Source organism: Neopsephotus bourkii, unplaced genomic scaffold (genome assembly GCF_033783945.1).
Source record: "Neopsephotus bourkii isolate Nb327-2 ecotype Australia unplaced genomic scaffold, CSIRO-AGI_Nbou_v1 NB_962, whole genome shotgun sequence".
Taxonomy (NCBI): domain Eukaryota; kingdom Metazoa; phylum Chordata; class Aves; order Psittaciformes; family Psittacidae; genus Neopsephotus; species Neopsephotus bourkii.
The window spans coordinates 3,045,712-3,071,785 of record NW_026901456.1 but is presented as its reverse complement, the minus strand read 5'-3'; the positions used below and the strand labels follow the sequence as shown (position 1 = coordinate 3,071,785).

Below are 26,074 nucleotides of genomic sequence, written 5' to 3'. Positions count from 1 at the left end.
GTTTTGTTTTGGCTGAAGCTGCTCACCCATTCTGGTAGAAGCCATTAGTAGTTTCGGCTGACTTAGGTTCCAGTTCTGCTGGGAAATCAGAAGCCCTTTGGGTTGTAGGCTTCTGGCAGTGTGTATGATTATGTTGTTGTGAAGTAACAAGTTTCTGCCTGTCAGCTAACTGTGATAAGTATGTGATCTTAACTGCCCATCTGAATTGTAAGGTAAAACTTAAATATAGAGGTTAGAGGTAGCATGTTGCACTTGGCAATTGTGGCAAGCTAGGAAGGAGCACTTAGAGTCAATTAGTTTGACACTGGAAATGGGCGGTAATTTACACAGGGTTTGGTTGTGTTGTCCATTCCCTTAGTCTGTGCTTGAGACCTATACTTTGAATAAAAGTTTATCAGTAAATGGGCTTCTTAAAAATTCTGTTTTTCTGTGGGAGCAAGCACCTTTTTTCTATTGACTGAACACATTTGCTGCTTTATTTTTATCCAGCAGTACTCTGAACAGATACTATCAGCTGAATAGGTGGCATTTGGCAGTTGTGTAGGAGAGTATATTTTTCCTGAGGAAATTGTTTGAAACTGTATCTTGAAAGAATGAGTAAGAATTCATATACTGTTAGGTGTTTACACTGTGTTAAATTAATAGTACAGTGTAAGTAAATCACAAAATGTAACTTGATAATGGTGCAAAACTTTGTTATATTTTTAAGAAAATGAAAAAAAAAATTTTTTCTGACCCCTCAAAAAAAACCCACAACCCAACCAAACAACCCACAAACCCAAACAACAACAAAAAAAACCCCAAAACCAAGCAACCCCAAAAAACCCCAGACCCGACAACAGCAACCCAGCCTCACTCCCAAAAACCCATCAACAAACCAACCCCTTCTCTCCCCAACCAAAACAACAAATAAAACCCCAAACCCACACATCTACCATGGTTTCTAAAAGTTTTAATCCTAGTCATGTTTTAATTCAGGGGATATATGTTTTAATTCAGGGGATATATGTTTCCTTTAATCTGAAAAACGTGAAGGATACTGGTTATAAAAAAAATTAGAAATGGAAATTTCTTCACAGTCTTGCTGCTGGAAGTAAAGTCAATTTCCTATTTTGCAATCTTGTATTTGTATTGAGTAATGCAGTGTATTCACTTAATTGTGTCTCAGGTTAGTAGCAGCTAATGTGTACCAATGAAACAATTGATATCCCACTTAAGCATACCTAGATCACAGACTTGATAGATATTTTGTAGGCTGTTCCTTTCAAGTTAGAGTTGTGGCTTTCTTCTTCACTGTTTGTCCACATTCAGCAAACTGGACAGTTGTGGTTGTCATCCGGTGTAGCTATCTTACGCCAGCGGTAAGACTTCATTTTGCATGTTCTCCTACAATCTGTTGCTCCTTGTTCTTCCTCTCCCCATGTCCTATAAATAGAGGCTAGCAGGATATCCTTCACACTGCTTCTTCAGCAGTTACTGGAACTTACGAACCCCAGTTAGATTCCCTCTGCTTTATGGCAAAGCAGCAAGGACACAACTAATATCTGTGGTTGGGGGAAAGATTAATATAGTCTTTTGTGCATTTTGTCCCTTTAAGAAAATGGTGAAAGCTGCTACCTGTTGTTGCTGCCTGATATGATTCCTATACTCCACTAGGTGCAATAAGTTGTATTTTTAAGTCCATGCTGCCTCCTGCGTATTCTGACAGTATGCTTATGCAGCAGTTCAAATGCTATCTGAATGGAGTAGAGGGAGATCAGAGAATGCTACTAGTCCCTTTTTTAAACTGTGAGCCCCAGACTGAAATTATTATAAAAGCAGCGTGTGACTCTTTTGGGATGGAAGTTGCTTTGTTGCTTTTTAACTGTACCATGGTAATTGAAGGCTCATCATCACTGTGATCCAGAAATTGCTTTGTCTGTTGCTTATGGACTGAACTGTTTCTAGGAGTATTGAAAGCTGTAGTAGAAGTTTTTGGTAAGAGAAGAAATGAGATGGAGCAGTTTTTCAGGAGACATGCTGGACTTACGAGCACAGCACTGGCACTGAGAGGCAAACTAAGTTTCAAAAACATTTGTGTAGGAAACAAAATTATGTTCTGTATACTTTGATGATGTAATTCTCATATGAGTATCTTTCGTAAAGGTCTTCCTCCTCAGTGATTGAAAATTTGTGAGTGGTCTTTCCAGGCCACAGAAATACCTTATTTGATGAAGTACTATTTAGCTTCATTGCCTGGGGGTTCAGACATAGTCAAATTTAAATCTCACTTTATTTTCCAGAGGATGTAGCCTGACAGCCATGAATCTTAAGGTCATCTCTTACCTTTGGCAGCACCTAATACTTGGTATGCTTCACAGCTGATGGTCAAGAATTTAAAACTGAGACATAACTTAGCAATAGAAGTTTAGTGGACATTACTATCTTTTTCATTTTCTTAGTAGTTTAAGGAAGAACAGGGACCTGAAGAGGAAAGGAAGCAATGAGTTTTATAGAGGAAGGAAAATGTATGTGGTTAACAGATTTTCTTTGGACTTATTTGTATTTTTTTAAAACATACGACCTGTAAAAATCTGTAAAAAATCCAAAAATAGTGGTGGCATTTTGTTAACCGAATAGTATGGTATCTGTGCTTGTTAGTTGCATCTTCAGTCTTTTTTTACTATAGGCACATGAACAGATACCTAGTTACACATCTGTATAATAATAAACTTCTAGTTCATCTCTATCGAGTGGTTTCTAAATGTGTAAATAAAATACATTAAAAAAAATAATGAATGAATGTACAGAGTACTACCACTGTCACGTGTGTATGTGGAGCCTGCTGAGAGAAATGTTCTTGGACACCTAAGACTTGGTGAAATTACTGAGGGCACATTAGGCTACTCTGAAAATTGGAAAAGGGAAGAACGAGAGTATTGTAACAGGGTCCTGAGTGCTTGATATCCACTAATCACTAAACACTGTGTTTCTTTCAGTAGATCACGCTTCTATCTGTATTGCTGCTTTTCTGTGTGTTTTATTAAGTCTATAAAACAGAACCATACCCATTTTTTTGTGAGTAAAGAGACCTTTCTATGGTAAAGAATCTTCAGTAAGAGAATGAAGCCAGGAAAGTCTGTTCAAGCCTTAAAGGTATTTTTACCTTCCTGCAGTGTTACCTCATGCTTAAAACAGATAAATAAGCTTAAGATCAACATCAAGCTTGAGACACACCAAAGGATATAAGCCTGATCTTTTTCTTTCTGTGCCAGTGGGATAAGTCTCATTGGATGACACTGTCTCACTTCTTCCCTAGTAGTTTCAGATATAGAGAGTGTATAAATCGCCTTTTTTCCTCTGACCATGTCTTATGTTTTTCCCTTGGAACCTCTGTTCCTTCTCTACTGGCATGCACACATCACTGGTTTTGCTTTTCTTGTAATGAATTCAGTATGGTATTCCTACACTTCAGCTTGCTCTTTTTCTGAAGACATACTGTGACCAGACATGCTGTCTTTTTAGTATTCTAAGGTAAGACCGTGAGTAAATTTGGAAAAAGTTATTCTCCCTTTTGCTTCAAAAACCCATATTCTCAGGTTTCTGTGTAAAATAGACCCTCAAAGGGGATTAATTGTAGAATTGCAGAAATAAATAATTTGATGCCTGAAAGACTGAAAACTGCAGGCCATCATCCTGTTCCTTCTCCCGTTACCCACCCCTCCTAGTATACCTCACTGAGGCTTAGGAACTCTGCAGTTTGAGTTGAAAGGCTTTCTTAGTTCACTCCTGCCACATGTTTCCTGTAGTACTTGATACTTTACATTGACTTTTAATTTGGGATTGTTACTAGCTTGCTCTTTAAATAGCAGGCAGCATAGTTAGACTCACTTTTACTATCTGCTGTGGTTTAATGAGTGGCTCATCTTTGTTAATTGCATTTATTAGACTGAAAATGAGCAGGTGATTTTTCTGCCTTTGAGGTTCTTGGCTTTAAAGATATTTTATCCTGCACTTCAGCACTGTTGTGAAAAATACACAGAAATACTCTTGAATCAATATTTTGTGGCTTGAGTTTAGTAGGCTTTTTAATAACTCCACTTTCTTGTAGTACAAGCGTTGATATGGAGCAACAAAGAAATTACTTCTTTTGAAAACATGCTTTTAAAAATGTGCCACTGTAGCACAGATTTTCAAAAAAGGGAAGCTCCCTTCCTACATTTGAAGGAGAAATGTGTGGGAATTCAGAAGCTGAAATCGTATCCTAAGCTAGAGCTTGTGTAAAATGAAAGTGTGGGTTTTCTCATGCTACTTTCAACAGGTGTGGCAATTATAACCTAAATATGAAAGTTTTTCTTACAACTTTTGCCTTAATGATTTTGATAATGAAGACAGGCTGGGAAAGTTGGGGCTGTTCAGCCTGGAGAAGGCTGTCTGGAGACCTCATAGCAGCCTTTCAGTATCTGAAGGGGGGCTATAAGGATGCTGGGGGGGACTCTTCATTAGGGACTGTAGTGACAGGACAAGGGGTAACGGGTTCAAACTTAAACAGGGGAAGTTTAGATTGGATATAAGGAAGAAGTTCTTTACTGTAAGGGTGAGAAGACACTGGAATGGGTTGCCCAGGGAAGTTGTGACTGCTGCATCCCTGGTGGTGTTCAAGGCCAGGTTGGACAGAGCCTTGGGTGAGATGGTTTAGTGTGAGGTGTCCCTGCCCATGGCAGGGGGATTGGAGCTTGATGATCTTAAGGTCCTTTCCAACCCTAGCTATTCCATGATTGTATGGTAACATTTTGTGTTTAAGCCTTTCTACTAGTTTTTCTATTTATTTTTCCTCGTTGTATATGAAAGAATCCACATAGACAGGAGGAGACAATTCTTAAACTATTGAAATGATCAAAACTGAATGAAGATTCATGTCTTGAATAGTCCTTGGATTAATTGGTTTCTGTGTAAAAATAAGGTTTCACTTAATTTCTTTTTCCCTGCTGTCTTTTGCCCTATGGTACCCTCCATCCTAGTGAACAGGACACCCTGGGTGGTTTTCATTTGCAAATCGATGTATTGGGTGCGGTGGACAGTAGAAAGAGGCAGAGCTAAAGTGCTTTTTTCTTTAGCCAGTGGTGTCACTGTATGGGGAAGGAAGGTAGAGAACAACTAGTAGCTGTGGTTTTTGTTTGTTTTTCTCCAAACATCCAGTTATGGGCCATAAAAGCAGGGAGTCATTTCTAGCAAGTGAAGCTTTGCAGGGCAGACCATTCCAGGCACAGGCTCCTGTTGTGAAGTAGTAAATTGGAAACACTCTGAAGCTGCAAATTTTTGTTGCCATTGTTACATCCGTTTTGTTTATTTTTTAAATAAAGTATAAGTTTTTGTGTCTAGGTTGTTCCTTGAGCTGATCATGGTGCCCTTTGAAGAATTACATGTGTTATTTGAAGGACTGCCCTTAGAAAACACTGGGTTTTTTTTTTTTTTTTTTCATATACTGTTTGGGAAGTGTATATAAAAGAAGATCCAAATCTAACTGAATGTATGCAAATGTAAAAGTACATGGGTGTCTTACTGAACAGTTTCCCCCTTCTAGCAGTGAAAATCCATGGGGAACTAGTAAGGTTGTTAAATTTTAGATTTACCCATCTTTAAAACCTGGTTTTGACACATTTAACTACAATAGTGAGAATAAAAATCAACTTCAAAAATAGTCATTTGCTATTCTAAAATCTTACCAAAATTTAAAAAGGCAACAAAGTTTTGATGTGCTTTTCCAAGAGATAATGGGGGGGGGAGGGTGTGAAAAGTGGGCAGAACACATGTATATTTATACACATACACATATATGTGTGCATATGTATTTGTATCTAAAAATATTTGCAGCTCAATTTGATGCATGTTTCAACTGTAGTTCATCCTGAGCTGGAAATACCTGTGTGTACTGACCTCATTGCTTTTACTGTGTTTTTGTTGCTGTTGCAGAGTTCTGTCTGTAACAGCAAAGGAAGAATTCAGTGCTCAATCCTGTTCTTCCAAAGCTCTTGTTTATTTCTGTGTTATTAGGCAGTTTCATCCTCTCATGTTCTTTAATTAATGACTTCTCCAAGCTACCATATTTTTTATTGCATCCTTTGTGGCTACTTCAGCGCATCCAGCTGATTTCCTTTTTCCTGCCCCAGCATTTTCTTCTCCTTGGATTTTTTTTCTTTTAATTCCCCCTCCCAACCTCCACTCCCTTTGTTTCCCCCTGGTTGCAACGTTGTGCTTGGAATACCTTTTAAGACACTTTTATTTTTGCTGCCACTTACTTACTGCTGTCTCCTGCCTTGCTCTCAAAAGTTTCCTGGTTCTCTCCAGTTATATTCCTGAAATAGGAATGCTGAAATGTTGCTTTCATAGTGGCTTATTTGTTCTTGTTATATGGGACTGGCTCCTTTTGCAGGAGGACCAGTTGCTTCTTGGTGTGTAGAGGAAAGTGCCTGTCCTAATGTTTTTTCCTCCTCCATCTCATTTTTTGAGCCTTCTGGTGGTTGGCTTGTGGGTGTTGAGTTTTGGATTTTTTATGTATCTTTCATTGCCTCTTAAAACAGATTTTCCTGAGTTTTAATAATAGCACTGACTTTGTTCACCCAGTGTCTTTGCACTTATTCTGAAGAAATATAATTCAAAATTGAAATTAAGCTTTTTTTTTTTCCCCCAAAGAAACAACCAACCAAAAAAAACCCAACCAACCAAGTCAACTCACAGCCACATCTCTCCTTCTGTCTTTTATGTGTCAGTTTTTATTTGTCCGTGCTGTGATTTCTCAGCAAGCAGGGATGTTAGCTGAAACATCTTTTACAGCTTGAAAAGCAAACATTCTGGCAATAGAACTTGCCATTTATGGTGCTTTGTAAGGGAAAGTCATGGTCTTGACTTGTTGGAAAAGGTGTCTGGCAATCACTGTCTTGAAGGGCAGTTTCTTCTTTTGTATCTCTCCCAATATGAATTGAATTAATAAAGTACCTTCTTGTCTGTTTTATTGGTGCAAGGCTTTCATTTTGTGTTGCTGGAAGTCTTGTTATCACTTTACTTGCCTTCAGGTATTTGGCAGAGTGTATTTATCTTCTGCATTGTTTTTTACTTTAACAGGGACAGTAGATAAGTCTATGTAATTTGGCCACTTCACAAGTTTCTTGGAAATTTAATAGAAAAATAAGAGTATATTTTTAAATGACATCTTTGCATTACACTGTCAAATGAAGATACTTTTATTCTCTTGCTTTGTGGCAAATAATCGATTACATTTTTGGCTAGTATTCAGGGGCTGTCTTTTTTTCTTTATTGTGAAGAGCAAAATCAAATTAGATAATGCAAAACCATTTTTTTTCTGTCATTTGTGAGGAATATTTCAAGGTAAAATGATTATGTGTGCATAGGAAATGTTAAAGATTTCACTGTGTTTTTGCATTAGATAAAATCATGACAATATAGTGATTCTACCTTTACTAAGTAAGCCACACTTAAATAACAAGTCAAGTTTATGGAAAGAACAGAAAATAGTATTTAATGAGGAAGAGCGCCTAACCATGATCTGTGCTACAGAAGGTGGAATTCAAAAGTAATACTGGGATGTCCTAGTTCCTCTTTCTGCTTTGGAAGATGGGATTGAAGATTGGAGAGAATGGTCCAGACAAGCCAGTGTTGATTATACTTCAGTGTCTAATGACTAGTAGAAGAGAAGTGTGTATAGCATGCCACAAAAACATAATGTAGCATACAGTGTAGCTTTTGCAGCTGATAATTTTGCAGTGTGAATTACAACAGCAGCTTATGGAATTTATTATGGATCCAGAGTAGGCAAGAGTGGTCTGGAAAGTGGTGAAGTGTGCCTTGGATTTTGGTGTTTTCTGGTGTGTGTGCAAGCATGCTTATGAGTGCCAGTTACTTAAAAACAAACCTCCACAAATTCCTTATTTCCCTATTTTCTTAAAATTCTCTACAGGAAGTGAAGTATAATAAGAATGTCGTGCTGTTCAGGTGGTGCTGGGGGCCTGAGGAAAACGTATCCCTCTTCCTTCAGCTTCCTGTATTCAGCCCTGTGTGGATATTTCATCAGCTCTGGCAGTTCTGTGTGCAAGTTGGTTTCTCTCAGTTTCTGAAATGTGAAGCTGATACTTGTTTCCAGAGTTTGTGGTCAATACTGGTCTGAATGCTTAGGTTCAAGAATTTTTGAAAGTGTTTAGTAATAAATTTCCACACACATGAGGTATAAGTCATGGTGATGCTATCTGTGAAAATGAAGTTTGGGTTTTTTTTTGCTTGGAGTCACACTTTTCAGATTTGAAGAGCTGAACATACTGTATCCTGCATGTTTTGAATATAGAATATGCTTTCTGTGAATTCAGACTTAAAAAAAAAACCCAGCATGGGTATTTAATCTAGCACTGCACAATCTCTTTTTGCACTTAACGGTCCTGGTAGAATAGTACTAATCTTCACTTTTGATATGATTAAAACCCTCTAAAATAGTGTACTTGTACTATGGTTATAGAAATGAGATCAGATTTATTCTGTAAGCCAGGTTCACAAAGCCTAGAAAGAGCTGCCTGTTGGCCCCTCTAGGGACAACCGGTGTTGTGGTGATACACAGTGTGGAATGTCAGTAATCAGTCAGTTCTCCGAGATGTCACATTTTTTGTTAATACATTTTAAACGCTTGTTTTCTCTGTTTAGCTCTTTTCACTGATGGAAATGAAACCTCCTATTTCCCGAGCAAAAATGATTCTCATCACAAAAGCTGCCATTAAAGCTATTAAGGTAAAGTTCAGTAGAACAAACATGAAACTGTAACAGTAGCAACGTTTAATTATTTTACTTCTAAGTGAAGACATCCCTGTATTTCCCACTCATAGCTTCATGGATGTTTTCTTCTAGTTTGTGTTAAGAATGTTATCTAGAAAGAAGTGGGTGGTGAATATCATCTCTTGGTTTTGGACTAGTAGCATAATACTAGCTTGATTTTTTTTTTTTGCTTTGAATTACTGCTTTTTAATGCGACACCTGCTAGGATGCTGTGATTTCTATATAATCAAATTTTAAATGTTGCAGGATGCAACTGCACCTTAATAGCGTATTAAAATGTAGCAGACTTGCTTAGAAAGTAAATGCAGAAAGCTCTCACAAATACCCTGGAAGCAGTGTGTCTTTTGTGTATGCACTGACACGCATCTGACAGAAAGGATTTCTTGTTTTGTCTGTTCCTTCATGAAATGGTTTCCTCTCTGCTTGATAACATACTTCTTGTTAGAATGTAACTTAAAATATGTTGTAGTCTTGCCTAAAAGGTAATAAGCACAAAGTGTTAAAATACTTCTAAAATGATTTGGCACTAACAAATTAGTTTGTATTTATTTTCCAGCTCTACAAGCATGTTGTCCAGATTGTGGAGAAGTTTATCAAAAAGGTAAAAAATGAAAAATAATCTACTGATAAAGATATTGTCTGCATCCATTACTAGATATTACTAATAATGCTAGTAAATGACAGGCAGGGCATCTGCTGTTATTTGGGGTTTGAGGGGGGGAAACTCTGTCTATATAATCTCCTTTAAGTTTTCTGTACTACATTAAGAAGGGGATAAAAAAATTTTGAAATTTCCCCTTCCTTGTCTACCCAGCAGCTGGCGAGGAAACTGAAGGTACTGAACTTCCAGTTAATCTTCACTGGCTAAGATAATACATATTTTCAGAAAATACAGTTTTCATGCTTGCCTAGGCATGTAGAGCAACAGGCTAGAATGTAATACTTGCTAAAACCAAAGTATCATGCTGCCTAAAGTACGTTCTTCTGAGTGAAGTGGGAAAAACATGCTTTTTCACTCAAAGGTCTTCAGAGACTTCCAAAGAGAAGGACTTTCGTTTAATTCTGGAGAATTGGTGGGAGTAGCTCAATGCATTGAGTGTGAGGTAGCTTGACAGCAGAGTTGTGGCAGTCTGTACTGTAATGTAGTAGATGTGTTTGCAGTCACATGTTATCAAGCTAAAGGTACCTTAAAAGCAGTGATTGAGAAGATAAAGGATATTCCAAGCTATCCAAGTACATTTGCTCTGTCCCAAATGTGAAAGCATGTTTTTTTTTCTTTCAATTTCTATGCAGAAAACAAAAATAAAGCACTACATAAAACAAATTAATACTTTTTCCTCCCCAAGTATACTAAGTATAGATTTAATGTAAGGATCTAAGGTGAATGCCCATTACCTTGTTAGTGTCACTGCATAATGGAAAGTTATTTGTATGTTTTCAGTGCAAACCGGAATATAAAGTCCCTGGATTGTATGTTATTGACTCTATTGTTCGTCAGTCTCGTCACCAGTTTGGAACAGACAAAGATGTTTTTGGGCCAAGATTCTCTAAAAATATTACTGCCACATTCCAGTATTTGTATCTCTGTCCATCTGAAGACAAGGTACAGCTATAGTTTCTCAAGTGTTGTGAATGGATGAGTGCTACCTTTGTGTCCACTTGTGTGGAAATACAAGCTAACATGGAAAGCTAATGATTGTCTGCGTCTGTGAATGTTATATGAAATAGTAAAACATGCTGAGAAAGATTATCAAAGGTGATAGTTCAGTGGAAGTTTGAGTTAAACTGCTTAATTTCCTTAACTTCATCAGGGTTTTTTTTGCCTATGTAGACACTTCAACCAACAGTGCTTTAATGAGTTTCTACCACCTAAACAAAAAAACTGTATCTACAGATATACAACTATGGCTGATATTCAAGGAGAATGATACTTAATATGTGACTAAAACTAAGAGTGCTAAATTTGTGCTTTTTTTGGGCTTCATACAATTTTCAAATCTTCTGGAGGGATAGAATACCCAGAGCCAAAAAATTTGAAGTTAACTGTTTTTTCAGACCAAAAATCTTCATTAAAATACCCATTTCTGGGTTTTTTTTCTAATTCATCTTATTGTAGAAAACACCTTGTGGAACTCCTTAACTTTTGAAAGTATAGGTGGATTTGCAAGGTTGTATATAACTATATAACTGACTGACAGTAAGGTATTTTATTGTTGAAGCAAGAGGGAACAGAATCTATTCGTTCTTAGCAGCTACAGTAAAAGTAAAAAGTACTTGAAACGTATATTCAACTCGAATAACTAAGTACACAGAAAGGATAGGTATGTCAATATAACATATATTGTGTTACCTGCCTCCATGTTCCAGGTGAAGCTGCACCGCCAGTTAGATACTATTGCTTAATACTGGGCTAAAGAAGGAAGGAATAATTTCCAGCTTGGTCCCTGAAAGCTTCATCGTTCTTGATGTTAAAAAAAGAAGTGAGCTTAAAATAACAGCTGACAATCAAAAGTTCTAATTTAATCATTCTGCCATGAGCAGTTAGAATGTTTTCCACTTGCTTTCCTGATCTTTTGAATAATGGAGATGGATTTTTCTGGTGTCAACATAGAACTGTGTGGGTTAGAATCAAAAAATTCAAGCAGTCTTCTGTCTAACCTCACAGCCTTGTTCTAGTGTTTTATGGCCTAATTGCCCCTTTCTTCGTTAGGGTTTTCCAATTCATGTTCTCTTCCTTGTCGCATTTGTTTGTTTCACCCCTTTATGACCATTTGTGAAGAAATGGTGGGGCTGTTGTATATCAAACCTCGATTTTCTGATTGGCCAGAACAATTTTAGGGAAATGGCACAAGTTGTGTTTTATTAAAGCAGAAAGTAAAATAAGTTGGCAGGTTTTACCATTGCCATGTGAAGGGTCTTGCTGACCTATGTTGACAGCATAGAGGTTGTTAAATAGGTATGCCTGATTATGTTGAATTCCTGTACTCTTCTTTCTTCTCAATTTATGGAACATCAGTTTAGCGTTTGTGAGTTAGGAAAGCTGTCTTTAGTGTTGATGCTTGCTTTTGTTTCAACAGAGTAAGATAGTCCGTGTCCTGAACCTTTGGCAGAAAAATGGAGTATTTAAAATTGAAATAATTCAGCCTCTTCTGGATATGGCAGCAGGAACCAGTGCCACAGCACCAATGACAGAAAATGCTACTAATAATGAAGGTATGAATGACATTATAACTTATTCTTCTTTTAAAAGGGTGAATGATAATAGCTTGTTTGCTTCCACATTAAAGCGCCTACAATTAGTTTCAGCAGTAGCATATTAATAAACTCCATGTTCAAAATTATGTGGAACAGCTGAACTCGTTCTGAATAAATGCTGATACTGTACTTCAGAAGTTATCAGAATGTGAACACTTATTTGGAATATATCTGTAATTTATATTGTATATGCATATGTACATACATACACGCACGCTTTACTTACAGGTAATTTCAGTATTCCCTCTTAAAAAAAAGTTTATTTTTTTTTCTTTTAGTCTCAAATATTGCTGTGTTTATCAGGTTTATAATTCTGATGTAAGAGCATGCTTTTCTTATCCAGATTCTAATTTTGAAAAAATGACAAGTTAACAGCTTCATCTTTCTTTGAATTAACTTAGTATCTGAAAGGAACAGCTGCCAGTCTCTTTCAGTGTGCAGCCCTGGAACGTTTTAACTGGTGTTTCAAATCCACATTTTTTTGAACAGTAAATTTATGCCTGGAAGTAAGGTTTTATATAAGCTGCTGGTTGAAAACCACTGACCTAAAGAATAAAGTAATGACTGCCTTCCCACAGTATTTTCACTGGCCTATTTTATGCCACATAAAAAGCTGGTAGTGAGGTTACTGAATCGTGGATGAGAATATGCATACCACAATTCTCTCTTTCTCTGGAGGGCTTTCTTTTTGAGTTCGCACTTTATATTTCAGACTTGGCTTTGGTGACCTCCTAACTGTGCTCATGTATGTTGGAGTAGGACTGGCAAAAAATGTAATGGAGTAAGGGAGGTGTAGTGACAAACAAAATAATGATGCACAGTAGCATAAGTGAAAGGTCTCCAGTGGTTTAGGAAAGCATATCCTATTGCTGTGTTTTGTAAACGTGGCATGGCAGGGGGAAAGTCTTAGCTTCTGACCTGGTGTGCAGACTGGTTACTATACAATTCTGATATGATTGATGAGTGGTGCTATTTTCCATCTGAGTCTCATTACTGATAACTAACAGGTTGACTGTCTTCTGCAGGTATTCTCATGTACAGAATTACTGAATTCAGTGAGATCACTCAGATGCACCAGAAGGGATAATTTGGCCCTGAAATAAATACGCTAATGAATAATAATAAATATATTAATGAATTATATGAAGTAGAATCTGTTTGGCTCATAATGCTGCAAAGTCTGTTTAGCCAAAAAAAGAGGGGAAAATGCAAATTTTCTCCCTTGAGCAAGCACATCACTTTCTGAACAGATACAGGAAATGATTTGGAAGTTAATTTATACTTAAAAACAATCACATATCTTTTTGCAGTATTTTTATGTAGCATCTGACTTGTGGGAAAATATGCAGCATGTTTGTCTCTGCTTGCTGCGTGTCAACACTGCAGTTATATGAACTGCAAACAGATGAATAGATTTAGAGAATTGGTATTGTGAGGCAAACATTTGCTTAGTGTCTCAAACAAAAACTTTGTTTTTTAAACTAACTGTCCTTTTACAATTTTATTAGTAGCCCATTAACATACATTTGCTAAAGAATAGCTACTTGCTCACAGCATGTGGGAGTTGATGATGTTGCTGCTAATTTGTACTGACAAAACATATTTTTTTAAAAAAGTATTGTAATATAAAGCAAAAAGAATTGGAAAGCTGCATGTGTAGAAAAAACTAATAGCATGTCTTGAAATGTAATCTCAAGTTTTTTTAAAGCTCAGTGAAAATGGGAGTCTTTTCCTGGAAGAATTAGTAAAAATTATTTTTATGTTTTGGCATGTGTCTGTGCCAGAGCAGCATGTGAACAAACCCGAGCAAAGAGAGTTGTTTGGGAAATAGTTTTTTCTTTTCTAAACCTTTAATTATTACCAGGCATTTAATCAAAAGTTCAGTTACTGCTCAAAAGAGGAAGATACTGAGCAAAACTCAGTTGCTCTTCAAATCAGTTCTCTAATGGTTCATTTTAAGTATTCATCCAAAAAAATGAGTCCAGTACTTCGTAACCAGAACTAATATTTGAAGTGTATTGGTATTCATTGCTTGTAATGTGATCACTAAGTAACAGTTTTTCTCTTAACTTTTCTGAAATTGTGTAATTACAAAAACAGAGTTGTGATCCCATGCTGGACTAGCTTTCAGACAGGGTGTTTTTCTTTGTTTCCTTAGTGTATACCATGCGCAGATGTGAGCAGTGAATTGAACAGTTAAAAAGGCAAAATGAATAAATAAGCAATTGGGGTAGCTTAGGACTTTTGGGGTTAAGTACACTATTGCAGATCGACTCTTGTTTTGAGGAAGTAGGTGTATACACTGAAGAGCAAAGTGAATGTTCTGGAGTAATGTAGCTTGTTTCTCAATTCTTATGAAACTCTCAGGTTCGCCACCCCCTCCAGCAAAGGTTGCTTCAGAGCCCCCTCAAGTTACTGCTAACTCAGTACCTACTGTGCCACAGTTACCCAGTTCTGATGCCTTTGCAGCTGTAGCTCAGTTGTTTCAAACAACGCAAGGACAACAGGTAACCCGTTTGTATTTGGTTCCCTTTTAACTGGGTTTTATGTTAAATAAGGGAGGGCAGAAAGGATGGAAGTAAGAGCCTCTATTTGAAGCAGAACAAAAAGCTTTCTTACAAGTCTTCAGTGGAAGACTTGTAAGAGTTAACCTCAGTGTTTGAATGGTTTAACCCTTCCATCCAGTAATAAAGTATTTGAGGAAAATTCAGTAACGTATTTCTCAATAATTAGTTCTGAACTGGTGCAGTTACGAAGTTTCAAGAACACCCAAACTACATCAAACAAAACATTCAGTTTTATTGCTAGTACACTTAAACATTTGCAGTCTTGAAAGGCCTGAATACTGAAATGGTGGGACCTGCTGACTGTTGCCACTAAAGTGTTTAAAAAGTGACTTTTAATTTTGCTGGAAGTCTTCCATAGTTCAGTCAGGTTATGAGTGGTGTTCATCCTTTGTTGTTATCTGATTTTATGTAAAATTTACATCCTACAACTCTTTCAGTACTATATATTTAAATAAGAAAGTATGCTTAATACTGTGTATATTTTTGTAGCTTCAGCAAATTCTCCAGACTTTTCAACAGCCTCAAAAACCCCAGTCACCTGTCATAGATAACACTGTGATGGCTCAGGTTCAAGCTATTACTGCTCAGCTGAAAACTACAGCAGCACAACAGCCAGAACAAAAAGCTGCTTTCCCACCACCTGAGCAAAAAACATCATTTGACAAAGTAAGTCTTCATTTGTTCTTAGTGTTTAAGTTTCTCAGTTCAGTAGAAGACTGTTCGATGAATACCTCAATGTCCTCCATTTTTTAAGAGAAATATGATGCAAATTTAGTTTCTTCTCTTTGTATTTGGAGGTCAGCTTCCCGCTTTTATAGCCTTTGCATTTTCTGAAGCTGAATAGAACTAGTTTGGGACAATTTCTGTATTAGATTTTTGTTTTCTGATTCTACCTTTGTCTTTAATTTCAGAGCTGTTAGAGTAAGACTTCAATAATAAGGCTATTTTGGCTGCCAATTGTATAAGATACAGAAAAAATAGTTGGCTCAATGTAATTTCTTTCAGAAGCTGCTAGATCGGTTTGACTATGATGATGAACCAGAAGCCGTGGAAGATTCAAAGAAAGAAGATTCAGCTCCTTCTTCAGTTTCTCAGCCAACTTTGTGAGTTCGTGTCACCGTACAATAGCAAATCTTTGTTCTACAAAATCTTTAGTTTGGAAAGCTGTCCAGGTCACTTCAGTGCTTAACAGTTACAGTTCAAAGTTAAAATGTTGTTAACAATTTTTGGTGGGTTTTGGGTTTGGTTTTTTCCTTTTGTCTTTGGTGATCTGGTATAGGTTTGGCATGTTGCATCATTGATTTGCTCTGTAGAGAAAAGCTCAGGTTTGGTTTCAGCATGGGTTTCATGTTTTTATTGCACAACTGAGTGTGTCAGGGCATTGTTAGTAATCAGCTGAATTGGCTTTGCTGTCTGGGAAATAAATGCTATTCCAAACATTGTGATAGTTTGAATTACTAAAAAATTTGGCTTTGCACCTTTACGTTCTCCAACACTGAATACTCACACAAACTCAAACTCCTGTTTCCCGTTTGATATGCATTATGGTAAAAGTCTTAAATTACATGATCACATACTAGTTTTTTCCACAGGACCTCTCTCTCATTCAGTGCACAGGCTGGATGGTGCTCAATACCTGGGTTAGTCAATATTTCTTTTTTTCCCTGCTTCAGTATGTGGCCCTATGTCTTACTTTCTGTATATGCCATCCAAACCCTGCTTTCAGAAAAAGAATGAATCACTAACTTTGTCTTAGCTTTCTTGCTGTGTTTATCACCTTGAGCACTTTTATCTTCCACAAGTATTAGTTAATTGAAATGCTTTTTCAGTAAATTGGTAGTATTTTGCCTGTAACACAGATGGAACTCTGGAGTACGGAAAGATGAGGTAGGTCAAATGTAAGCACTGCTTGTGTATGCCCAGCTAAAGATCACTGGACTAGGCTTTTCAAAATGTTCTGTTGCTAACACTTCAAAGCCTCTGTCCTTACAGTTGTGCCAGATGCTTCCGAAGAATGGATTCCAGTACTCGCATTTTGGGCACACAAAATCAGTAATACTTTGTAAGAAAATCTGACCTGTCAAGAATCATCCAAGAATATGCCTTAAAATACTGCAAAGTTCCATTTCACATCACCATGAAATTCCTTTATCTTCTTGAAATCCTGTTCAGTTTCTAACACAAACTGCATCCTGTCAGCAGGTCCTATTAACTGTGCAGACCTCATTAATTCCCTGAGCACTGTCCATTCTGTGTGTTGAATTGGGAAGTGAATGGCGTTACTGTCATCCTTGTGTGATACACATACACCTTTCTCCTCTGCCGTAAATTTTTCCCAAACTAAAAGGGTTTTTGTTTCTTCTCCAGCAAAAGTATGGCAAATTTATTTTCCTTGAGGAAAAGGCTTACTTTTGTTCCTAAAAGAGGAACTGGAAAGGAAGGAAGTTAGCCTAAAGCAGACAACCTTCATGAAGAATTTCCGTAGACAGATCTTTAGCAAGATCATATAAGTATGCTTAAACTTCAATAAGTGATCTTATCAAAAAACTTAAACTTTCTTTAAGTGATAAAGGACTATTCTTAGAGTAAAGATAAGGAAGCCACTCTTTTGTTTTCACTTTTTTGAATGTAAATATAATAATTTTTGAATTATGAATATGAAGCAAGAATGCTGTAAATATATATAAAAATAAGTAAAATAAAAAATTTTAATACTGACTTACCTCACCAAAATATTACTGTTTTTAGTGGATTTCCAGCAGAAGGTATGCAACAGCCAGTATTTCCTCAACTTCCCAATATGGATCCTTTCCAGCAGCGAATGATGGGAATGCAGCAGGATCCAATGCGCCACCAGGTAACTTCAGAGATTTCCCTTGTCCCTCTGTTGTGTTACATTTTCTATCTTTTGTGAGTTTCTTTGGTGCAGAATTAAGGAAGTGGTGTTCTTGTTGAACAGCAAATACGGCTTAGCCCTCCCTCAAGCTTTCCCAAGAAACATATATTTGTTCTCTGTTCTAGTCAAACTTTGAAGAACAGACAATATGAAATAAAGATTTTTATTTTATACACCTGAATGCTCAACCTACTTAATCTTTCTTGGGCTTCTAGTCTTCAGTTGTGTCTTTGGAGCAGAGGTACAACTTTACATTAGCAAACTGGAAAAGTTAATGTGATTAGGTTTTTTTTTTCCCTCTTTTTCTCTTCCCCCTAACTGGAAGTTTTTGTGGTTTTCTTTTTTCCATTTCCAAAGGTTCCACTTCCTCCTAATGGGCAAATGCCAGGTTTCGGTCTCTTGCCTACTCCTCAGTACCCACCCATGGCTCAGCCTGTGATTCCACCAGCGGCACCTGCACAGCAAAGTTTTCAGTCTCCTTTTCCAGTACAGAGTGAATCACACATGCAAAAACCACATCAACAGGTGAGAACCCTTTGCAGTAAACAAAACGTAATCTTCCAGTACGTCTCTTTCTGAAACATCTTAGTTTGTTCAGGAGATGAAATTTCATAACTGTGGTCAGAGATGGCTATGAGATGTTGCTTATCTGAGAGAAAGAGAGCATCAGTGCTGTTCATGACAAGTGTGGTACTTCGGAAGTCTAGTAAAACCAGCTTATGTATGCTTTATGCCTCCTTTTGTCAAAGTCTTAGCATTTCATTCTCACTTTCTTTCATCTTCCCTTTCATGTCGCCCTCTTGCTTCAGGAATATTGTGTTCCATTGCGTTCTAAGAAAGCAATCTCATTCTGGAGAGAAATGATCTGGAAAAGTTAACTTTTAAGGGCCTGTTAGATCATTAATGTAGTGGAAATGAACTTGGAGGTCTGTAAAAGTTTAAAAAAATTCAAGTGTACTCAAGCACCTCTCTCTTGTTCCTCAGAGTTTGGAGGATATTGGTTTGGTAACTGGCTGTGTAGAAGAAATCAAAGGGCAAGTCTGTTTATGAGCCTGTAATTAACAAATGAACAAAACCCACAACAGCAAGAAATTGAATATATTTGCCTCTTTTGTTCCAATCAGAGGAAATCCTAAAATGAGAAATAGAGATGGTACCACTCTGTCTTTATGTGGTGACCTATGATATTGCAGATTCTAGAGTTAAGTTCTTGCTTTACACTTGGAATAAAGGGACAATACTCAAGACTGGTTTTTTTTCTATTAGTTTTTTTAGTCTTGAGTTCTTTTGAATCAGTGCATTCTAAAATATTGCTTGTTTGGATGTTCCCTGCCAGGGTGGCATCATGAAAACTATTTAAAGTTTAGGCAGGACACAGTATGTTCTATACTGGGAAGCTGTAGAGGATCTGGAGTAGGAAGGAAGAGCTGTGTTGAACTTAATGTTTTGTTTTGTTTTGTTTTGTTTTTTTTAAAGTATGTTCTTACATTTGATGTGTTTTGATGATTTACTGCTTCATTCTTCAAATTTATTGTATTGTAATTTGCCTTTTTATATGGCTTAAAGTAGTTTTCTATACCATCTTGGAGAAAAGTGTTTTAGTAGACAGAGCAAGATCCACTGACTGCCTTCTAATGAGTATAATCATACTCTGTGGAAAAACAGTAATTGGCAAATGGAGAATTCTGTGCAAATTAATTTTATTATATTTTTCAGTGGTTGTGTGAAGTTCGTTTAATACTGGACTGTCTCCCTGTTAGTGACTGCAAAGCAGTGGTGAAGCTTGTGAGGAGAGTTGCACTACATTTTAATTTCATACATGTGAATATGAAATACAATTTTAGTGCTGTTACATAATTGAGTCTAGGCAAAAAATGAAGTAAAATGCTTGTGCTACTCACCAGTCAACTTCATCTTTTAGGATATGGAAGTGGAACAGCCACCTGCTCAAGAGGGAAAACGTCATGTTTCTGACAACAGAAAGTCAAGATCTAGATCTGCATCAAGGTAAATTAGTGAAAGTTCTTTTAGTGAGGGTATATATTACACCAAATATTAGATTTTAGTGTAAGAACTTAGGTGTGTCATGTCCAAAGACTAGAAAAGCTTTATGAATTCTCTGTAAGTGCTGAGGAGTTAATGCTGATTACCTGGAGCGCAGAGAATCTGGTGCTGTGCTGCCAAAACTACCATGGGGGTGGTAACTTCTGAGATGACAGTAAATAGGTGAGAGGTGAGCTAACTCCCTGAACTATTAATGGAGCTAGTTTTCAGTGCCTCAGGACATAGTCCTGTTACCTGTATTTCAAGTCGGCTTCTTGGGGGGGTGCCCAGCTCAGCATACTTCCTTAGAAGTAGTTTCTTGTAAGTGCACAATTGCGCTGTACAAGTTGGATTCTATGACTAAATGTGAAAAGACATGTTTAGCAAAATGGTCCATTCCAATTTAATCTAAGGGTTAATTACAGGAAATTACTGTCTGTTTGTTATACTCTGTGTGGACAACACTAGTGAAATTTCTCAGTAACGTCAAAACTGTCAAGGCTTTATTTGAATTCCCCTTCAGAAAGTGAGAACAAAACCAGACCCTTTCAGTTTCTTATCTCTGAGGAGAGCTGGGTGTAAGTACAGCTAAATGTTATGTGTACTTCAGAAACAGTGCAGTACTGAAATAAGAAACAAAGTAGTGATTTTTAAGACTTGTGAACTTCTGAAAGTCATCTACCTTCTAAGGAAAATTTGATGTCTGTACAGCTGTCTTCTATTGGTAGAGTTACTTCCATACCTATTAATACTGAGTAAATTTTAGGGAAGCAGAATATGATAGTTTAGTTTTGTCTGTGCTCTAAAGGCACTCTTCTTATGAAGAAATCTGTGATTTTGTATACCATGGGACTTTGCCTGTCACAGAGGCAGTATATTGCGTATCTCAGCTGGCCTAACATATCTGGCTCCAGTATTAAAGCAAAGCTTCTCCTTTGCCAAGTTTCATATGACGTCTTTGAATTACTTTCTTACTCTGTCCTCCAGACCTCGAGTGGTTTAGAACTGGGACACGATGTAAAACACTATTTCAGTGACAGAATTTGTTTACTCTCTTTTTTAGACATTCTTTTGTAAAAGCAGTAAACATATTCCTCATTTAAGCAGATTTAATTTTTTTTTCTGTCTTAGTGTGGACATAATTTTGATAGTCAAGTTCAATACAAAATGAAAAGAAGAATTTGAAAAGTAACAAACTGCTCAGCTGGAGTGCATTTATAAAGCTGCTGTAAAAATCTGTTTTAGTTTTAAATGCATGTGAATGAACTTGGATTTAGTTTTTTTAGTTGACTGAACACTTGCTTGATTGTTTAAATAGATATCTGAAATACCTATCTGTCAATGTCTGTGTCAGAAAGATTGAATGTACATGGCTGTTACTTAAACTAGGTCACCTAAAAGGAGACGTTCAAGATCTGGCTCCCGATCTCGAAGGTCCCGCCATCGTCGATCTCGATCAAGGTCCAGGGATAGACGCCGACACTCTCCTAAGTCTCGGTCACAAGAAAGACGTGAACGTGAGCGGGAGAGAGAACGCAGGTCAAAAGGTCTTCCTCAGATTAAGTCAGAAACTGTTAGTGGTAAGTTTATTCTTTCTCTTTATTATTGATACAACTCTGCAAATTCTTGTAATAGCATTTTTTAGATGGTCAGCAGAGTTCTGTGAAGTTGAAGATGCTACAGTAGATACTTTGCCTGTGTAAAATGAAATACTAGGAAGACAAATGGGTATTTTTTAGAAAAACTAATCTAACTGTATCAGACTTAAAAAAAAAATCTAATGTTGATGAGTCCACTTATCTTCAGTATATGGTACCTGCTCAGGATATCCCAGAAGACACCTCTTGGTCTAATGTGTGTTACTTTTTAATTGTTTTTGTTGGGTTTTTTTTCCTTGAATTTAATGCTACTTGATGTGGGTTCTAAGGCACATCCAGACAGAATTAAAGTGAATTCTGTTATCGTTTATTTTCTGAACTGTTGTAAAGCTGGGAAGAATTAAATTCCCCACACATCCCTATACTTCCTTTACTCATTCATAGTAGATAGTTTGGCATCTTTGAAGTATCTCAAAGTCCCAAATATTTTGGCTGTAAAATGAGGAAAGAAAAAGCTGAAACACCATGTTTTTCTTTTCCATCCTTTAGCTTGAGACATACAAGGTAAAGCAAATTGAGCAGCAAGAAGCTGAGCATTGCTTCTAATGATTCGATGTTGTGTGTGTCTCAAACTTGGAATGGAAGTTTGACCTGGAAAACACAAGGCTAATATTCAGATCTCTGAAATGATCTCTGCCTGTGTTTATAAACACAGTGTAGTAGTTGTCTTCTGAATATATCTGGGGAGTGTGGGATCTTCTCTGGGGTCAGCAAATAAAATGAGAACATTCTTTTTTTATATAAGAGAGATGAAAACTAAGGAGCTTTAACTGGGCAAAACCTTGTGAATGATAATACCATTATATTAAAAGAACTTAACATGAGGCGACAGTGTGCTCTCACAGCCCAGAAAGCCAACCGTATCCTGGGTTGCATCAAAAGGAGCATGACCAGCAGGTCGAAGGGGGTGATCCTGCCCCTCTACTCTGCTCTTGTGAGACCTCACCTGTAGTGTTGTGTGCAGTTCCAGTGTCCTCAACATAAAAAGGACCTGGAACTGTTGGAACAAGTCCAGAGGAGGGCCATGAGGATGGTCAGGGGACTGGAGCACCTCGTGTATGAAGACAGGCTGAGAAAGTTGGTGCTATTCAGCCTGGAGAAGAGAAGGCTGCGTGGAGACCTCATAGCAGCCTTCCAGTATCTGAAGGGGGCCTATAGGGATGCTGGGGAGGGACTCTTCATTAGGGACTGTAGTGATAGGACAAGAGGTAATGGGTTAAAACTTAAACAGAAGAAGTTTAGATTGGGTATAAGGAGGAAGTTCTTTACTGTGAGGGTGGTGAGGCACTGGAATGGGTTGCCTAAAGAAGCTGTGAATGCTCTGTCCCTGACGGTGTTCAAGGCCAGGTTGGACAGAGCGTTGGGTGGCATGGTTTAATGTGAGGTGTCCCTGCCCATGGCAGGGGAGTTGGAACTTGATGATCTTAAGGTCCTTTGCAACCCTAACTATTCTATGATTCTATGACTGCAAAGACTTAGTAGCTGTTCCATAAAGCTTACTGGTGTGTGCTTTTTATGCTTTTTATTTTTGCAGTTTTATATGACTTAGTAGGAAAAACATCTGTGAGTGTTAGATGTTGCTGCAGTAGTCAGTGGTGTCATACTTTGAGCTCAATCTGCTGTTTTATTACCTTGAAGCATGAAGTGAGATAAGCATGGTCCTTACTCTTTCCTGAAAGACAGGCTCCTTGTGTCAAAACCTTTCCACTTAACTGTAGAAAGAAATAGCATTGATAAGTCACTAAAGAGTTTAAAAGTTTGATTGCTCATTGTAGTTGAATTGTCACCACATTCTGCAGGAGAATTTTGCTAGTGGTGAGTATATCACCCCAAGCAATGTAATAATAATCTTGCCAGTAAGTACATCCATAACCTGTGATGGTGGCCCATAGCTTGGATTTCATACTAAGCAGAGTAAGTTACCTTTTTGTGAAATACCCACTGTATGTGTTGGGACATTTCATGGAGCATTGTTAGCACCAAAGCATTTTTTCCCTTTCTGTGATCATTTGCCCAACTAACAGTCATCAGAACTTGCTGGTCACTTCAGTGTTAGTTAACTAGAGAACTTTTTAGTGCATTCTAACAGTCATTCTGATGTAGTTGCTGTGGTTAACCGTTAGTACAGCTTCAGGCAGGCAAGAAAAAGAGGTTTCTTTCCAAACACTCCTAAAGGTTAAAATATACGTATTAATTTTAGCTGGTTTTTGTTTGTATAATTGATGATATAAAAACAAGTATTTTGACATTCTGACTTGTGAAATGTGTATTTCCAAGTGCTCTTACAATCTGTGTTAACTCTTTGATTGTAGTCTGTAGTACTACACTTTGGGTAGGACAACTTGACAAAAGGACAACTCAACAGGATGTTGGAAGTCTTTTGGAGGAGTTTGGCCCAATTGAGTCAATAAATGTAAGTATAGATGGTTCAATGTAAGATGCGCTTGCAGCATAGGCCTTGATTACTGAAAGTCTTTTCAGACTGTTTTAAGACAGCTTTGCTTTTGCTATATTCGAAAGATTCAAGAGCTCTCATTTCCTATATTGTTGTGTTTTCTAATGTGTAAACTCAATTCATTTGGCCGCTTTATAAAAAGACAAGATGGCAATTGCTTTAGTTTCTTGCAGTTTAAAAATGCTCTTGGGGGTAATACTAAAGATTATCCCATATTCATACAAAATAATCATACTCTCTCTGGAGAGAATTGAATGAGAAAGGGCTATTGAGGAGGTGGGTACAGAATTACCTGCTCTGGTACTGATCCGCTGCATTTTGTTTGATTATAGAAATGTAAGCTCTCAGCTGGTGTTCTTCTTTCTTTTGCTTGTTTCTCTTTTATCATTTTAGTCATAAACATGGAGAACTTGTTATGCTTTGCTGTACTTAAAGATATTATTGTATATAAATGATAGCTGTTCTGGTAGCTATAAAATTTCATTTAAACAAACAAAAAGAGGCGACTGTAATTTTTTCCTATTCCCAAATTTTGTAAAATAACATCAGTTTTTTCTCAAATGCATTACAAATAACAAGAATTATCACGAAACCGCAGATAAAACTGAGTGTGGAGGTGCAGCTGGCAGCTTGTGGTATCTGGAATGAAGTGTCTTGTTCCTTCCAACAAACTAACTAATTGCCAGACCACAGCATTTACATGAATGCTGCTGTTTTACAATTTTGAAGGATTAAATAAATATCCAGTGGCTGTCCATATTCTCTCACAGAACAGAGTTTAAAACTTTGCACATAACAAGTTGCTTTTAATTGTCTAGAAATTTGTGTTTCCAGAAGATACTGGGTATCTTAGTGTTTTAAGCTATTGTTTTCTTTCATACTTCCACAGTCCTTTTTGAAACACCTGCTGATGTTCCAGCTCACTGTAACTGAACACTTGTATGTTCTTCATTGCTTTGCTTATGTACTAGCAAACCTTAGCAAACCTTTTATTTTTAATTTTCCCTTAAAACACAGATGATACCGCCTAGAGGATGTGCCTATATTGTAATGGTTCACAGGCAGGATGCTTACCGAGCCCTACAAAAACTGAGCCGAGGAAACTTCAAAGTCAATCAGAAATCTATAAAGGTACTTCTGGGAAAATGTCAAACTGTTCTAAACTTACTGTAATTATGTAACCCTTTTCCATCCGTTCTATACTATTATGTATTCTGGATATGGTGTTCTCTAAATTTATGTGAATGGGCCACTTCTTTTTTTGGTAAGTATTCTTCCTGTGCTGTAATGCAACTAGTGGAACTTGTATCAGTTTCCTTGGAAGATTGACAGTAATTGTCTATTTAACCAACAAAAATGGTGCCCTTTTAGTCACTGCAGTGGACTGTAACTATGTTTTTCTTCTTGCTGGTTATTTGTCTTATAACAGAGTTTAATTACGTATGATAATCCTACAAGCACTACTAATAAATAAGGAAGAAGGCATTCATTGGTGAAGTTCTTCCGTTTGTAGAATATCATATTAGAGTGTGACACCTTCCTCTGAAGGGAAACAGAATTAATCTTAGTGATTAGAGAATGTTTGAAGAACCTGCCTTTATACTTTTTTACAAATCGTGCAAAAGTCAGGCCAAGAAATAAGAGCTAAGTCTGCTTTAACACCCCTCTTATTTCAGAGTTCTGTAACTAACCTTTTTTTCCTGCTGTTTCAATTAAGAGTATTCTTTTGCTTTTTAACCTCAAATGGTAATGCTGTTTTGTGAGAACTACATATTAAATCCATTAAAATGGAAAAAATTTACTGACTACATGTATTTGCCCCCCCCTCCAGATTGCATGGGCTTTGAATAAAGGAATAAAGCCAGATTACAAGCAGTATTGGGACGTAGAATTGGGTGTTACTTACATACCATGGGACAAAGTGAAACCTGAAGATCTTGAAAGTTTCTGTGAAGGAGGAATGTTGGACAATGAAACTCTTAGTCCAGGTAAATCATTGTTACATCTTTAAATGCTTAAAAAAAAAAAGAAATTGCCCTTTGTGCTGTTGTGCAGTTGGTGTGGCTGACCTCTGTGACTCTGAGGTGCATGTAAAATTCTTGAAGTGGTTGAGAAGTGCACCATGTGTAACCCATAGATTGGAGAGAGTTTGTAAGCAGTTCAGGACAGTCCCTCATCAGGAGTTGTGCAGCTCGGCTAAAGATGCATGTGAATACCAAGTGATCTGTCAGCTGTTCAAGTGTTTGCCCTCCATGGTAATGAATGGTGCAGATGTCCTGTATTTGTTAGTCCTAGAGCCAGTTTGGTCCTGGCCCCTATCCTGTTGTGTGCCTGTCATGTCTCCCCCCAAACCCCAGGTGTATGTGAGGCACTCCTAGCAAATGAG

General features: G+C 37.3%; 1 protein-coding gene across 4 annotated transcripts in view; it reads left to right on the top strand.

The window, feature by feature from the left end:
- The window catches only part of SCAF4 (SR-related CTD associated factor 4), a 45,372-nt gene that overhangs the window by 3,118 nt on the left and 16,180 nt on the right, over window positions 1-26,074 (top strand). Inside the window, exons 2-16 of one of the 4 annotated variants that reach the window (XM_061359073.1) lie at window positions 8,686-8,769; window positions 9,371-9,415; window positions 10,256-10,417; window positions 11,892-12,027; window positions 14,437-14,576; window positions 15,126-15,302; window positions 15,642-15,739; window positions 16,229-16,276; window positions 17,385-17,493; window positions 17,890-18,057; window positions 19,454-19,539; window positions 20,965-21,155; window positions 23,546-23,646; window positions 24,706-24,819; window positions 25,520-25,676. In XM_061359073.1, coding sequence (XP_061215057.1) covers window positions 8,686-8,769; window positions 9,371-9,415; window positions 10,256-10,417; window positions 11,892-12,027; window positions 14,437-14,576; window positions 15,126-15,302; window positions 15,642-15,739; window positions 16,229-16,276; window positions 17,385-17,493; window positions 17,890-18,057; window positions 19,454-19,539; window positions 20,965-21,155; window positions 23,546-23,646; window positions 24,706-24,819; window positions 25,520-25,676 — 1,816 coding nt within the window. The remainder of the gene's footprint in view (window positions 1-8,685; window positions 8,770-9,370; window positions 9,416-10,255; window positions 10,418-11,891; window positions 12,028-14,436; window positions 14,577-15,125; window positions 15,303-15,641; window positions 15,740-16,228; window positions 16,277-17,384; window positions 17,494-17,889; window positions 18,058-19,453; window positions 19,540-20,964; window positions 21,156-23,545; window positions 23,647-24,705; window positions 24,820-25,519; window positions 25,677-26,074) is intronic. The other 3 variants (XM_061359070.1, XM_061359072.1, XM_061359071.1) reach the window with 3 other exon arrangements.